The sequence below is a fragment of the Ornithorhynchus anatinus genome, chromosome 7 (genome assembly GCF_004115215.2).
Source record: "Ornithorhynchus anatinus isolate Pmale09 chromosome 7, mOrnAna1.pri.v4, whole genome shotgun sequence".
In the NCBI taxonomy this organism is placed as follows: domain Eukaryota; kingdom Metazoa; phylum Chordata; class Mammalia; order Monotremata; family Ornithorhynchidae; genus Ornithorhynchus; species Ornithorhynchus anatinus.
The window spans coordinates 59,730,309-59,745,615 of record NC_041734.1 but is presented as its reverse complement, the minus strand read 5'-3'; the positions used below and the strand labels follow the sequence as shown (position 1 = coordinate 59,745,615).

Here is a 15,307-nt window from a genome sequence, read left to right as displayed (position 1 = left end):
CTTCGCTCTTCCCAAGTGAAGAACGAGCTTCGGAGGCACCTGCGGGCTAAGGTGGAGCGTGTTCTGGTCACCACTGGCCCTAACGGGCTTCCATCCTCACGGCTACGCTCACGTTTCTCCCCGGAACCACCCGTCTTGCAGAGATACAAGCCAGAGGCCGGGGGGGGGGGGGGGGGGGGGGCGAGTCCTGAATTGTAGCAAAACTCCTCGCTCATTAACGCCCAGGGGTTTGAACGGTTCCGTGCCCCGCTGGCGAGAGCCGCAACTGGAATAAGTGGGTGGGAAGGAGACCGAGGCCTAGTCCAGTGCAATCGCCGCTCCCGGGCCAGGGACCATCGGGAGGGAGCGGTTCCCGCCGGCGTGGTGTGACGGCCTGAGCGCCGCAGAGCGCTCCACCCCTCCCCGAGACATCCTCCGTCTGGAAGAGGAGAAAACCCACGGGTCGTGGAAAAGTACGACTTAGAAAGTCAACGCAACAGGCTCCGGTGGAGCAGAGAGGCAAGCGAGGAGCTTTCTAAATACAGAGCCCAATTGTCGGAGCTCACCGTCCCTCATTCCTTACCCTCGTCACTTGCTCCGTCGAAAATAGAACCTTCCGTCCCCTGTCCCGTTCAGCCGCGGCAGGCACAGCTCCTCTTACAATCTGTTTTTCTTTTAATATTCTCCCGGCCTGACCGTCCTGCTACATAGAACCTCTCCAGGCCACGCCTCCCAGAGCCCCCAAAACCGAGGGGACGGGGTCTCCTCCCTCACCCCAGCCCGTCTCCTGGGCTTTGGAGGTCTTTTTTCTCACTCCTCTCTCCATCAGCCAAAGGACCGACCCACGGCCCAGGGCGTTGGCCAAGGGACGGAGGCAGATCGTCGGAGGGCGGCCGGGTCAGAGAGGACGGAGAGGGAGGCGGAGAGAGCGGCCGGCGGCTCTTCTTGGGGATTTCGGTGGCGACGAAGGAGCCGGGCCGCCTCCGGCGCCCATCAGAGAAAGGCAATGTGTGGGGGGCTGAAGGGTAGACTCGGGGCGAAGGCGCCCTCTGCTGCTCCGGGCCACCCCGGCATCGGGTGAGACCGGAGCACCCAGCTCAGAGTCACCGCTGAAAAACTACGCGACGAAGGGACGAGAAAGGCACCAGGAGAGAAGGAAAAGGCAACGGGGCGACCGGGGCCGTTCCACGTCTTTAGTCTATTCCGTCGTATTTACCGAGCGCCGACCGCGGGCGAAGCGCCGTACTAACGGTGATTATGGTTTCTGCTAAGCGCTTACTACGTGCCAGGCACCGTACTTGGTGCTCGATACAAGCAAATCGAGTTGGACACAGTCCCTGTCCCGCCAAGGGCTCGGTCTTCATCCCCATTTTACGGACGGGGTAACTGAGGCACAGAGAAGTGCCTCGCCCAAAGCCGGACGGCAGACAAGTGGCCGGGGCGGGATTGGAACCCATGACCTTCTGACCTCCGGGCCCATGCTCTAGCCACTACTCCACACTGCTGTGCTCTTAGAGGACCCTCCCATAGCTCATCTGAGAACTTCCTATCTCGGAAAAGACTTAGGGCGTGTCGGTCCCTCGGGCCGGGCTAAGACACGTCCGAGAGCCTTAAAATAATGATGATGATAATAATAATAATAATAATAATGCTGGTATTTGTTAAGCGCTTACTTTGTGCAGGGCACTCTTCTAAGCGCTGGGGTAGATACAGGATAATCAGGCTGTCCCACGTGGGGCTCACAGTCTTAATCCCCATTTTACAGATGAGGCAACTGAGGCCCAGAGAAGTGAAGTGACTTGCCCACAGTCACACAGCTGACGAGTGGCAGAGCCGGGAGTCGAACCCATGACCTCTGACTCCGAAGCCCGGGCTCTTTCCACTGAGCCACACTGCTTGGGCCTGGGAGTCCGAAGGACCCGGATTCTAACTCAGGCTCCGCCCCTTCTCTCCTGCGTGACCTAGGGAAAGCCATTTAACTTCTGTGTCTCAGTTACCTCATCTGTAAAATGGGGATTAAGACCGTGAGCCCCATGGGGACAACCTCATTATCTTGTAACTACCCCAGCACTTACAACAGTGTTTGGCACACAGTAAGCCCTTAAATACCATTATCATTAATAATCAATTGTATTTTTTGAGCACTTACGGTGTGCTGGGCACTGTGCTAAACGCTTGCCAGAGAATAATACAGCAGTTGGATCTATAAGAAAGTGCCCGGGCTTGGGAGTCAGAGGTCACGGGTTCGAATCCTGGCTCTGCCACCTGTCAGCTGACTGTGGGCAAGTCACTTTACTGTGCCTCGGTTGCCTCATCTGCAAAACGGGGATTAACTGGGAGCCTCACGTGGGACAACCTGATTATCCTGTATCTACCCCACTGCTTAGAACAGCGCTCTGCGCTTAACAAATACCAACATTATTATTATCTATAAAAGACTGTAAGCCAGACTGTGTCCAACTTGATTAGTCGCTATCTACCCCAACGCTTAGAGGATCTGGAACCTAAGTGCTTAGTAATAATAACAAAGCTCACTGTGGGCACTGAACACGTCTATCAACCGCTATACTGTACTCTCTCTCCCAAGTCTTTAGTAAAGTGCTCTACATAGAGTGAGGCCTCTATAAATACGATTAATAAAAATCACAACAAAACCCTCCCTCGGGGACAGCTGGAGCTGGACCTTTTTCTCACTCCTCTCTCCATCGGCCAAAGGACCGACCCACAGCCCTGGGCACTGGCCAAGAAATGGAGGCAGATTGTCAGTGGTACGGCTACCCTCGTCGCCCTGGAACGTGCCCCCGTTCGATGGGGTGCGGCCTCGCCTCAGGGTTGGGAAGGAAGAGAGGATACGGCCATCCCTGTAGGGTCTGGGAAGCACCCCCAGATAGCATCCGATTTCTCCTAAATGTTCTATGCTTTTTACCCATTCAATCACGCAGCCACACCCCCGGCCCACCTTCCTAAACGCTTGGGCTGCTATTTCTGTCCAACCTTTCCCTTGCTACCTGGAACCTCCAAGGCCCACCTTTCTAAACGCCGTCCCCGTGAGACTGCCCCGTCCTTCCTCGCGTAACCTCCCCAGGCCCCACCTCCCAGGACCTCCAAAAGCCCAGGAGACAGGCCGGGGGGAGGGAGGAGACCCCGTCCCCTCGGTTTTTGGGGCTCTAAGAGGTGTGGCCTGGAGAGGTTCTATGTGGCAGGACAGTCAGGCTGGGAGAATACTAAAAAACAACAACAGAAAAAGCTTGAATAAGTTAGGATTAAAAAATATTTTCAAAGTTACTTAATTTCCATTTTTTTAAGTGCCGTAACATTTTAGGGTTTTTTTTAATCTGACCATAGGGGATCCCCACCCATTTGCCCTGTGGGGGTTGCTGTGACCGGGGCTTCCCACACACGCGAGCTGGGGGACGGAATGACGGGTGGAGGGGAAGGGTCACCGTACTTGCCACTTGTTTTAGCCTCGGGTCCCGAAGAGGGTCCACGAGGCTGGACCTAAGCCCTCCCCCGTCAGTCCAGAGCTTGCAGGATCCATCATCGGGAAGCGAATACCTTCTGCACGGGGAGATCGGGCTTTCCAGGAAAGGAGGAGGCCGTGCCGGCCATCACGGCGCCCCTCTTGCTCATCGTCCTCTGGCCCGCTTCCCTGTTCTAAGCCCCGGGAGCCAGTTCTGACCTCGGATTGGGCTCCGGCTGTATCACTGGCAGCCTTGACTATTACCCGATGCTGCCAGGATGGAGGTGGAGAGAGACGTCCAGTCATCTTAAACCATTCGTCCCTCACCAAGTCTGGGACGGTATTCTGAGAAAAGCCAAAGTTCACGAAAAGTGAACCAGGATTTCTACCGCACGAGGCGGTTGCGCCGAGGGGAAAGCCCAAGCTAAGGGCAAGTAGCTTTTACAAGGGAAAGCCATCTCAAACCCTCCACCCGTTCTTCTGCGGGATGTGAGGATAACGTTTCCGACTGCCTGAATGAAAAGATAGCGCTGTGCTCTTTTCCCATCAGGCAACCTTTGCATACCATCTTCTACCCTGAGTGTCATTTCTTGGGCACAGGCAGTCTAAAATTCTTCCAAAATTCTGGGTCAGCCAGCTGTGGAACACCCTGCTGCAAACCCGGATAGTCCTAAAAGGACCTGGGGAAGGCAAGGTCAGGGCCTGGGAGAGAGCACTCCACCGTGGCTGCAAAGAAATCCAACACGAACCCTTTAAACAAAAACACTCCTGGAATCCTTTATTCCAAGTGAAAAGTTGTAATCAAAGGCATCACACAGTTCAAAATAGACCAATAACAAAAAATTAAAGGCAAAACCATCACGGTTCTAAGATGTACAGGGACAAATGGGAAGAAATAGCCAGGGTATCTGGCCTTCATTAGATGGTGGTTTTCTATAGCTACTGATTTCATCCTTGAGCAGTTCTAGTTAGACACGCTTTGGAGCAAGGTGATGTTGTCTCCTTTTAACATGACCCGACCTGCAAGACAGAGGGAGCCGTTAGGAGCCACATAATTATACAAAGACACAACTAACTTCCCAACCCAAATCCTTGAATTCTGACCTAAATTTATTTTTTCTCCAAACTAACATTAATTCCCGAGCCTCAAAATATTTAGAGCGGGCCCCTCTCTCACACACAGGCACACTCTGTTCTTTCCAAAAAGTTAGCTAGTTTGTTTCCCCTATGAAAACTCAAGTTCATAAAGGACAAACTTGGATCGGATGCGTGCCAAAGGCTGACTCTGCAGTACACAGGACACACTGTGAGATGGAAGGCCCTCTGAATATTACAAAATGATGAAAATAAGCAGTCAAGATACTTGGTCTGTAGATTGTCAGGTGACAAACTTGCTCTTCTCGAAACATCAAGACTTCAAGGAGAAAATGCCTCCGAAGCATAAGCTTTGCAGCTCCGTCTGGCTACTTTTCTGGCAGGGAAGGGGAAAGAGTACCTGGCTTGGGAAATCTGGCCCGACGTATAGAGCTGCTTTAGCCACCCAGACACAGTATAACAACATGGATTAAAGCATAATACGAAAAAGCCAAAAAAAAAAAAAAAAAAATTGTCCAAATTAGTTGGAATCATAGTTTCCAAATTTCCTGGGAGAGGGAAGACAAGGAGAGCAAAAACACCAGAAAGTCCAGATCATTCAAAAACCTCACTTTAGGCAGCCTTCCTTCTCCTCCCTCTGCCTTTACCAAGCAACCTAATCTTTAGCCAAAACGACTAAGGAACGACCCTGGGGTGGAGGGGCCGAAGGCAGAAACTGGAAGGGAGGAAGGGACCATTCATTCATTCAATAGTATTTATTGAGCGCTTACTATGTGCAGAGCACTGTACTAAGCGCTTGGAATGGACAATTCGACAACAGATAGAGACAATCCCTGCTCATCGACGGGCTTACGGTCTAATCGGGGGAGAGAGATGGACAAAAACAAGACAACTTAATCGCAATAGATTCAAGGGGATGTACACCTCATTAACAAAATGAATAGGGCAATAAAATAAATAGGGTAATAAAAAGATATACAAAGGAGCACAGTGCTGAGGGGAGGGGGAGGAGTAGAGGGAAAGCGGGGAAAGGACTGTCAGCATTTACTGCAGGGACTGTCTCTATCTGTTGCTGAATTGTCCATTCCAAGCGCTTAGTACAGTGCTCTGCACATAGCAAGCGCTCAAGAAATACTATTGAATGACTGAATTGCCCAGATGGTGCTGGGACTGTACAGACTGACAAAGTGACATGGTCCCTACCCACTCTACTGAGGGACTAGATAATCCACGAACGGGATTCAAGCAACCCTATCAGTATTTTCTCAGCCTCTGCCGAAAAAATGGGCAACTCCCTACACGGGCCTAGAGCCTCTAGTCTGTAAACGCGTTGTGGGCAGGGATTGTGTCTGCCAACTCTGTTGTATTCACCCAAGTGCTTAGGACAGCGTTCTGCACGTGGTAAGCATTCAGTAAATACCATCGACTGATGAGCTATGGCAAGAATTTAGTACAGCGCTCTACACACAGCAGGTACTCGGTGAAAACCAGCCACCGATTCAAAGCTGGGCCCCTGGCCTTCGAGCCATCCGGCCGTAGCCCTCCCGAATCCCTTGCCTAGAAATCCTCACCAGGACCATCTTCCTGACGGAGCCGGTGACAAGCCGATGATCCAGCTGGCGGTCAGAGAATCAATCGACGGTACTTATTGGGTGTTTCCCGAGTAGAGAATATTGTCTGACAGGGACACACTTCTCACCTGCTCCTCCCTGGCTCACCGACACTTTCCAATACCCGACCCCACTCTCTGCCATTACCGGCCACGCTCCTCTCAACGCTTCTTACCCGACATCTCAGCTAAGACCTCTATTTCAAAGACTCGCGGGTGGGGTAGAAAGAGAGAGAGAGAAAGATATTCGCGTGTACGGGTCCAAGGAGGGCTCCTTTCAGACAACCCATATCGCATGTCCACCATGAAAATTAGCCACAGGCCTCGAAAATGAATCCGTACCACCGGCTGATCTTCCCGTTACGTTGGCGGGGCTGCTCATGGACTTACCCAACTGCTTCCTTGACTTTGTTTTTGAGTGGATCTCCTCTGCGTCGTCCAATACGAGATTCATGTATTCGTCGAAGCCCTAGAAAACAGGCCAGGCAGACAATCCGGAGTCCCTGAGTGCCTTGTGGGTGCCCAGAGCTCGATTAAGGGCTTGGGAGAGTACAAAAGGATATACCTAAACCACTCCGGCAATCAATTCTGTTATTTTTACGCTTCTGTGACTTCGTACAATTCCCTTATATAATTCATTCCAACCCAGGGCTCTAAAAATGACGAGTCTGCACAACCCTGATTTTTAGAGCTATTTGTGGAAAAATGATCATCATGATAATCGCCGTATTTGCCAAGTGCTTACTATAAGCCAAGCACTGTAGTGAGTGCCGGACAGATACAAGACAATCAAGTTGGACCCAGTCCCTGTTCCACATTAAGCCAATGATGAATACAGCTGTTCAAGCTGAGATCCACCCTTGGGGCTTGGGGGGAGGGTGTGTCAACCTCTCCCTTGCCTCGTTATAGCATGTGAGCTAAGCATTTCCCCTTTATTATCCCCCACTCGTTTCCAGTCTTCTCGTTCCTCTGCTAAACAACCTTTCTCCACAAATTCCCTCCCTCAGCGCCTGCACGTCTGCGGATCCTGGCGACAGTACGGGGGAGTAGATGAAATGGCTGAAATACTCACAATGATGCAGCCTTCTATCCGCATGTTCACTTGCTCATAGAGCCACACCTGAATCCGGGATCTCTGAAATCAGCATGAAAACCCAAACGCCAATTAAATTCATATCGAATTAAGGCAAACACACCACCTCTTGTGCTATAATTACAGAAGGAGAAACAGGTTGTGGCTTTTTAAAAGGCACCACGACCAATCAGTTGCTTGAAAATCATACTACTTGAAACGGGACAGAAAGTTAAATAAGAACAATTACTATTGATAATAACAACAATAACGGGATTTGTTAAGGACTTACTATGTGCCAGGCACCGTACTAAGTGTTGGGGTGGATAGACGCAAATCAGGTTGGATGCAGTCCCTGTCCTGCACAGGGCTCACGGTCTTAATCCCCATTTTACAGATGAGACTGGGACTGTTTCTCGGGAGACTTTCTGAATCATCAATCAAGGAATCAATCGATGCTATTTATTGAGCACGGAGCACTGTATTCAAAGCTTGGGAGAAGCAGCACGGCTCAGTGGACAGAGCACCGGCCTGGGAGTCGGCGGGACCTGGGTTCTGATCCCACACGGGTGCTACGTGACCTTAGGCAAGTCACTTCACTTCTCTGGGCCTCTATTACCTCACCTGGAAAATGGGGATTAAGACTGTGAGCCCTATGTCCAGCCCAATTACCTTCTGCCCACCCCACCGCTTTAGTACAGTGCCCGGCATAATAAGCGCTTAAGAAATACAATTATTAATATTACAGTAGAGTTGGTAGACATGATCCCTGCCCTCAAGGAGCTTACATGTCTAGATCAACCCCAAGTTAGACATGCCATCTCTCTCCAGGTTCCTGGATGTTTGGATTATGTTATTATGATTCATATGTTCTCCAAGACTGGTTCCAGCCATTCAATCTAAGGGTTTTTAGGGATGAAAACTAGGACATCTTGGTAGCAAGGGGGAAAGTCACTTTCGGCTAGTCAAAACCCAATGTTTACAGGTTTCCCTCCTTGAAAACCTAGTCTTTTATCACCACCACTTGGACTCCACCTCCTACAATCTGCCAAATCCAATTTCCGTCCCCACCCCGGGGGTTTTTAACTGGCATCAAAGCCTTCTTTCCTTAACAATGTTGTACTGGCATATTCTAGAATCCTGGTTGAAGTTTTTCCCTGCAGTGGACAGGGAATGTGTCTTCCAACTCTGTTGCCAAATTGTACATTCCAGGCGTTGACGACAGTGCTCTGCACACAGTAAGCGCTCAATAAATACGACTGAAGACCGTACTCTCCCACACTGTATAAGTTCAACAGTACTCAGGACAAAGTAAGCACTCAATAAATAGCACTGATTAACTGATTGCCCCACCTGGCCGGCAGAGGACTGGGTTTGGGTAGAGATAAGCATCATCGAGCTCCTGCCAGAACCCAACTTTCAAAAGAACATAAGCATTGTGGTCACAGAATCCCTGTTTCGGGCCCATCCAGACTGGTTAGGGGCCGGGCAGCGATGACAGGAAATCACCAGATGGTCTTCCTCCTCGATACCCACCAGACTATACTGAGCACCTACTCTGTGCAGAGAACACCGTACTAGACGCTTGGAAGGGTATACTGGAAAACAGCATGGCGTAGTGGATAGCGTATGGGCCTGGGAGTCAGGTGGCGATGGTTTCCAATCCCGGCTCTGCCACTTGTCTGCGGTGTGACCTTGGGCAAGTCACTTCACTTCTCTGGACCTCAGATACCTCTTCTGTAAAATGGGGATTGAGAGTGTGGGCCCTGTCCCACATGGGGCATCGATTTGCTTGCATCCACCCCGACGCTTAGTACGGTGCCTAGCACGTAGTAAGCACTTAACAAATACCATCGCTATTATTATAATCCCTGCCCTCAAGGGGCTCACACACTTAGGTTTGGGACGGGCCATACATCCACCCAACATTTCTAAATTCTCGCCTTTTGACCGCCATTTTTTGCCCACCCGAACCTAGGCGGGCACTGCGGGGCACGTCTCTTTTGCCCCTTTCAACCAGGCTGAGGCGCAGGAACAAGAGAAAGGGGCCCTATCCGGAAAGCACCGAGGGGGCAGACGCAGATGACCACCACCTCCCACCTCCAAAAGAGCAGAGGTTTTACTCACGTTTTGCAGGTAGCGGAAGATGAGATTCTGTTCAGCAGCGGCTAAGGAAAACTCTCGTCTGCGAGCGCGTCGTGGGCGGGGACTGTCACTCTTGATTGCTGTAGTGTACTTTCCCAAACGCTCAGTACAGGGCACCGTAAGCGCTCAATAAATACGATTGAATGAATGAATGAAAACGACAGCAGCAGAGTCCGGCCGGGCAAACCACGCATGCGTGGGCCTCCAAGAAGGGATGCATATGTATATATTCAATCGCATTTATTGAGGGCTTACTGCGTGCAGAACACTGTACTAAGCGCTTAGCACTACATATAGCACTATATGTTACTTATTTTAATGCCTGTCTCCCCCTCTACACCGCGGGCTCGTTGTCATTACCTCGGGCTGACCGGTGAAGAAAATTTACTCCCTCCTAGCCCTGAGCTGACCCGGATAATCCCATCCACTCTGTGGAAATGCCGGGGAGATGTCTTTGAGTGTGCGTTGGGGAGGGCGCGGGGGTCCTCGGGTATTCATTCTTTAACCTTTTTATGGCTCTGCTTGGAAAAGAACTGTGCCTGGGTTCCCGCCCCCTCCCTCCACCCCCCCGCACCAGATCAGTCTCCCAGGGAAAGGTGGCACGACCACAAACCCGGGCGCCACAGAGACCTGCAGGGACCCGACCGCTGCCTCGGTGCAAAAGCAGAAATGTCGCTTAGGAATTTCAACCCCAAATGAGGTGGTTTTTTTCACTGCCCTGAGTGGGGGTCCAGAAGCGGGTGCCTGGCGCAGTCCTCTGCCATTGGTACCATCTCTCTGCCCAGCCAAAGTCACGCTGTCTATCTTTCATTCGTTCAATAGTATTTATTGAGCGCTTACTATGTTCAGAGCACTGTACTAAGCGCTTGGAATGAACAAGTCGGCAACAGACAGGGACAGTTCCTGCCGTTTGACGGGCTTAGGGTCTAATCGGGGGAGACGGACAGACGAGAACGATGGCAATAAATAGAGTCGAGGGGAAGAACATCTCGTAAAAACAATGGCAACTCTCGTACTGTAATTAATGTTGGTATTTGTTAAGCGCTTACTCTGTACGGAGCACTGTTCTAAGCGCTGGGGCAGACCGCAGGGGAAACAGGTTGTCCCACGTGGGGCTCACAGTCTTAATCCCCATTTTATAGATGAGGGAACTGAGGCACAGAGAAGTGAAGTGACTTGCCCACGGTCACACGGCTGACAAGTGGCAGAGCGGGGATTCGAACCCATGACCTCTGACTCCAAACCCCGCGCTCTTTCCGCTGAGCCTCGCTGCTTCTCCAAGTACAAGAGAGCTTGCACTCTCCCAAGCGCCCAGTACGGTGCTTTGCACGCGGTAAGCGCTCTCAATAAATACGACTGAATGATCGGAAGGGACTGGACCGGCCTCCCTAAGGGGCTCCCCAAGATGCAGCGTGGCTCGGTGGAAAGAGCCCGGCCCCGGGAATGAGGGGTCGTGGGTTCTCATCCCAGTTCCGCCACTTGTCGGGGGTGTGACTTTGGGCCAAACCTCCAGCGGTTGCCCTATCGACCTCGGCACGAAACAGAAACTCCTCGCCTCTCGGCTTCAGATCTCTCCATCACCCCTCCTACCTCACCTCCCTTCTCTCCTTCTCCAGCCCGCACTCTCCGCTCCTCTAACCACTCACCTCCTCACGGTCCCTCATTCGCACCTGTCCCCCCTCCCGTCGACCCCTGACCTGGAACGCTCCCCCTCCTCACATCCCCCGAACTCTCTTCCCTTCTTCAAAGCCCTCCCGAGAGCTCACCTCCTCCAGGAGGCCTTCCCAGACGGAGCCCTCCCTTTCCTTCTCCCCCTCCTCCCCTCCCCACAGCACTTGTGCATATTTGTATGTATTATTTATTACTCGACTGTATCAACCATGTGTCTGTATCTATGATTCTACCTGTCTTGCTGGTATCGAGGTCTACTTTTTTGTTTCGCTGTCGGTCTCCCCACTTTTGGACCGTGAGCCCATTGTTGGGCGGGGATCGTCTCTACCTGTTGCCGAAGTGTACGCTCCAAGCGCTTAGTAGAGTGCTCTGCGCCTACCCAGTAGGCGCTCAATAAACACGACCGAATTGAACTTCACTTCTCTGCGCCTCAGTCATCACCTCTGTAAAATGGGGGTTGAAACTGGGAACCTGCTGTTGGGCAGGGATCGTCTCTGTTGCCGAACTGGAAACTCCAAGCGCTCAGTACAGTGTTCTGCACCCAGTAAGCGCTCAATAAATACGACTGATGCGCCTCAGTTACCTCCTCTGTAAAATGGGGGTTGAGACTGGGAGCTCCACCTGGGACAGCCTGATCACCTTCTCTCTTCCCCGGGCACTTAGAAGAGTGCCTGGCACATAATAATAGTAATAATAACGACGGTGTTGGTTAAGCACTTACTACATGCCAAGCACTGTCCTAAGCGCGGGGAGAGAGACACGGTGATGAGGTTGTCCCTCGTGGGGCTCACAGTCTTCATCCCCGTTTTTCAGATGGGGTTACTGGGTTCCCCGTTTCAGATGGGGGAACCCAGGGAAGTGAAGTGGCTCAGTGGCAAGAGCCCGGGCTTGGGAGTCAGAGGTCATGGGTTTGAATCTCGGCCCTGCCCCTTGTCAGCTGTGTGACTGTGGGCCGGTCACTTCACTTCTCTGGGCCTCAGTGACCACATCTGTAAAACGGGGATGAAGACTGAGCCTCACGAGGGACAACCTGATGACCCTGTATCTCCCCCAGTGCTTAGAACAGTGCTCTGCACAGAGTAAGTGCTTAACAAATACCAACATTATTATTAAGGGACTGGCCCAAAGTCACCCAGCTGACAGGGGGCGGACCCGGGATTAGAACCCACGACCTCTGACCCCTATACCTGGGCTCTTGCCACTGGGCCACGCTGCTTCTCGCAGCGTGATTCCCCCTTATAATAATCATCTTATTCGTTAAGCGCTTGCTATGTGCAGAGCACTGTTCTAAGCGCTGGGGGAGATACAGGTTCATCAGGGGGTCCCACGTGAGGCTCCCAGTTAACCCCCATTTTACAGATGAGGGAACTGAGGCCCAGAGAAGTGAAGTGACTTGCCCACAGTCACCCAGCTCACAAGTGGCAGAGCCCCACTCTAATAATAATGTTGGTATTTGTTAAAGCGCTTACTATGTACAGGGCCCTGTTCTAAGCACTGGGGGAGATACAGAATCATCAGAGTGTCCCACGTGGGGCTCACATTTTTTAATCCCCATTTTCCAGATGAGGTCACTGAGGCCCAGAGAAGTGAAGTGACTTGCCCACAGTCACACAGCTGACAAGGGGCAGAGCCCCCTTATAATAACAATGATAGCATTTGTAAAGCACTTACTATGTGCAGAGCACTGTCCTAAGCGCTGGGGGAGATACAGGGTCATCAGAGTGTCCCACGTGGGGCTCCCAGTTAATCCCCATTTTACAGATGCGGTAACTGAGGCCCAGAGAAGTGACTTGCCCACAGTCGCCCAACCGACAAGTGGCAGTGCCCCTCACAATAATAATGTTGGTATTTAAGCGATTACTATGTGCAGAGCACTGTTCTAAGCGCTGGGGGGGCTACAGGGTCATCAGACTGCCCCCACGTGGTGCTCAGGGTTAATCCCCATTTTCCAGATGAGGCAACTGAGGCCCAGTGAAGTGACTGGCCCACAGTCGCCCAGCTGACAAGGGGCAGAGCCCCCTTATAATAACAATGGTAGCATTTGCAAAGCACTTACTCTGTGCAGAGCACTGTTCTAAGCGCTGGGGGAGACAGAGGGTCATCAGACCGTCCCCACGAGGTGCTCAGAGTTAATCCCCATTTTCCAGATGAGGCAACTGAGGCCCAGTGAAGTCCCCCAGCTGACAAGGGGTAGAGGCGGGATTCGAACCCATGACCTCCGCCTCCCCCAGCCCGGACTCTCTCCACTGAGCCGCGCTGCTTCTTCCTTCTGGTTCCCCCTTGCCCCCCCGGCCGCCTGCCTCCCCCTTCTCTGGGAGGAGGAGGAGGAGGAGGAGGAGCCGCCGCCGCCGCCGCCGCCGCCGCCGCCGCCATTGAGGCAGACAAGAGGCGGCGCGTGGCTCGGCTGGTCCCCGCCGCGGAGGCTGACGGGTAACCCACTCAACTGGTCCCCGCCGCGGAGGCTGTCGGGTAACCGGCTCGGCTGGTCCCCGCCTCGGCCCACCGCCGCCCGAGCGCTCCTCGCGGAGGATACGATGGGCTGCACCATCACCTTCTGCACCTTCTGGCCCTGGCCGCGGTACGCCATGGCGGGACCGTTCCACAGGATGGCCGCCGCCTCGCGAAGCCGTCCGCCCGGAGCGACTTCCGGTTCCCCCAAGAGCGACTTCCGCTTCTTCCCCGGGAGGCGATGGGACGGCCGGGACTGTACCAACTGCGACTTCTCAGCGGGGGGGACGGGAGGGGCGCGCGGGGAGGCCCAGGACTGTACCAAAACAGACTGCTCGATGGGGGGGAAGACCCGGGAAAATTTGACTAGGCCTTTCATTCATTCAATAGTATTTATTGAGCGCTTACTATGTGCAGAGCATTGTACTAAGCGCTTGGAATGAACAAGTCGGCAACAGATAGAGACGGTCCCTGCCGTTTGACGGGCTTACGGTCTAATCGGGGGAGACGGACAGACGAGAACGACGGCGATAAATAGAGTCGAGGGGAAGAACATCTCGTAAAAACAATGGCGACTAAATAGAATCAATAGGCCTGAGGGGAGGAGGCTACCCGAGGCCCATATTCATAATAATGTTGGTATTTGTTAAGCACTGACTATGTGCAGAGCACTGTTCTAAGCGCTGGGGGAGAGATACAGGGTCATCAGGTTGTCCTATGTGAGGTTCACAGTTAATCCCTATTTTACAGATGAGGTAACTGAGGCACAGAGAGTGAAGTGACTTGCCCACAGTCACACAGCTGACAAGTGGCAGAGTGGGATTCGAACCCAAGACCTCTGACTCCCAAGCACGGGCTCTTTCCACTGAACTATGCTCCATCCATCCATCCATGCAGTCATCCATCCATCCATTCATTAATCCATCCATTCATCATCCATCCATTCATTCATTCATCCATTCATCAATCTATTCATCCATTCATCATCCATCCATCCATTCATTCATTAATCCATCCATTCATCATCCATCCATTCATTCATCCATCCATCCATCCATCCATCCATGCATGCATTCATCCACCCATTCATCCACCCATCCATCCATCCATCCATCCATGATAATAATAATGATGGCATCTGTTAAGTGCTTACTATGCACAAAGCACTGTTCTAAGCACTTCGGGGGGATACAAGTTGATCAGTTTGTCCCACGTGGGGCTCACAGCGTGGCGCAGTGGAAAGAGCCAGGGCTTGAGAGTCAGAGGTCGTGGGATCAAATCCCGGCTCCGCTTGACAGCTGGGTGACTTTGGGCGAGTCACTTCACTTCTCTGTGCCTCAGTTACCTCATCTGTAAAATGGGGATGAAGACTGTGAGCCCCACGTGGGACAACCTGATCAGCTGGTATCCTCCCCAGCACTTAGAACAGTGCTTCGCACATAGTAAGCACTTAACAAGTGCCCTCGTTTTTTTTTTGAGAAGCAGCGTGGCTCAGTGGAAAGTACCAGGGCTTGGGAGTCAGAGGTCATGAGTTCTAATCCCCCTCCGCTGATTGCCAGCTGTTACCTCAGCTGTAAAATGGGGATTAAAACTGTGAGCCCCACGTGGGACAACCAGATCACCTTGTATCCCCCCAGTGCTTAGAACAGTGCTTTGCACATAGTAAGTGCTTAACAAATACCACCATTTTAGAGAAGCAGCGTGGCTCAGTGGAAGGAGCATGGGCTTAGGTCAGAGCCCATGGGTTCTAATCCCGGCCCCACCACCTGTCAGCTGTGTGGCTTTGGGCAAGTCACAACTTCTCAGTGCCTCAGTTACCTCATCTGTA

General features: G+C 52.3%; 1 protein-coding gene across 1 annotated transcript; it reads right to left on the bottom strand.

The window, feature by feature from the left end:
* Positions 1–4,190: 4,190 nt before the first annotated feature.
* SNRPE (small nuclear ribonucleoprotein polypeptide E) lies at positions 4,191–13,710 on the bottom strand. The gene is made up of 5 exons (XM_001513264.5): positions 13,565–13,710; positions 9,343–9,369; positions 7,216–7,278; positions 6,534–6,612; positions 4,191–4,459 (listed from the first exon to the last, which is right to left on the bottom strand). The coding sequence occupies exons 1-5, from the start codon at positions 13,616–13,618 to the stop codon at positions 4,404–4,406; spliced, it is 279 nt and encodes a 92-aa protein (XP_001513314.1). The 5' UTR covers positions 13,619–13,710; the 3' UTR covers positions 4,191–4,403.
* Positions 13,711–15,307: the final 1,597 nt, after the last annotated feature.

What these genes read in the sequence shown, in the direction of transcription:
- SNRPE (XM_001513264.5), bottom strand. Translation starts at nt 13,618, where the DNA reads ATGGCGTACCGCGGCCAGGGCCAGAAGGTGCAGAAGGTGATGGTGCAG. An exon ending in TCTTCCGCTACCTGCAAAAC is followed by an intron (nt 7,279 to 9,342) that starts GTGAGTAAAACC and finishes TGCTGATTTCAG; the next exon opens with AGATCCCGGATTCAGGTGTG. An exon ending in AAAGTCAAGGAAGCAGTTGG is followed by an intron (nt 4,460 to 6,533) that starts GTAAGTCCATGA and finishes TCTGTCTTGCAG; the next exon opens with GTCGGGTCATGTTAAAAGGA.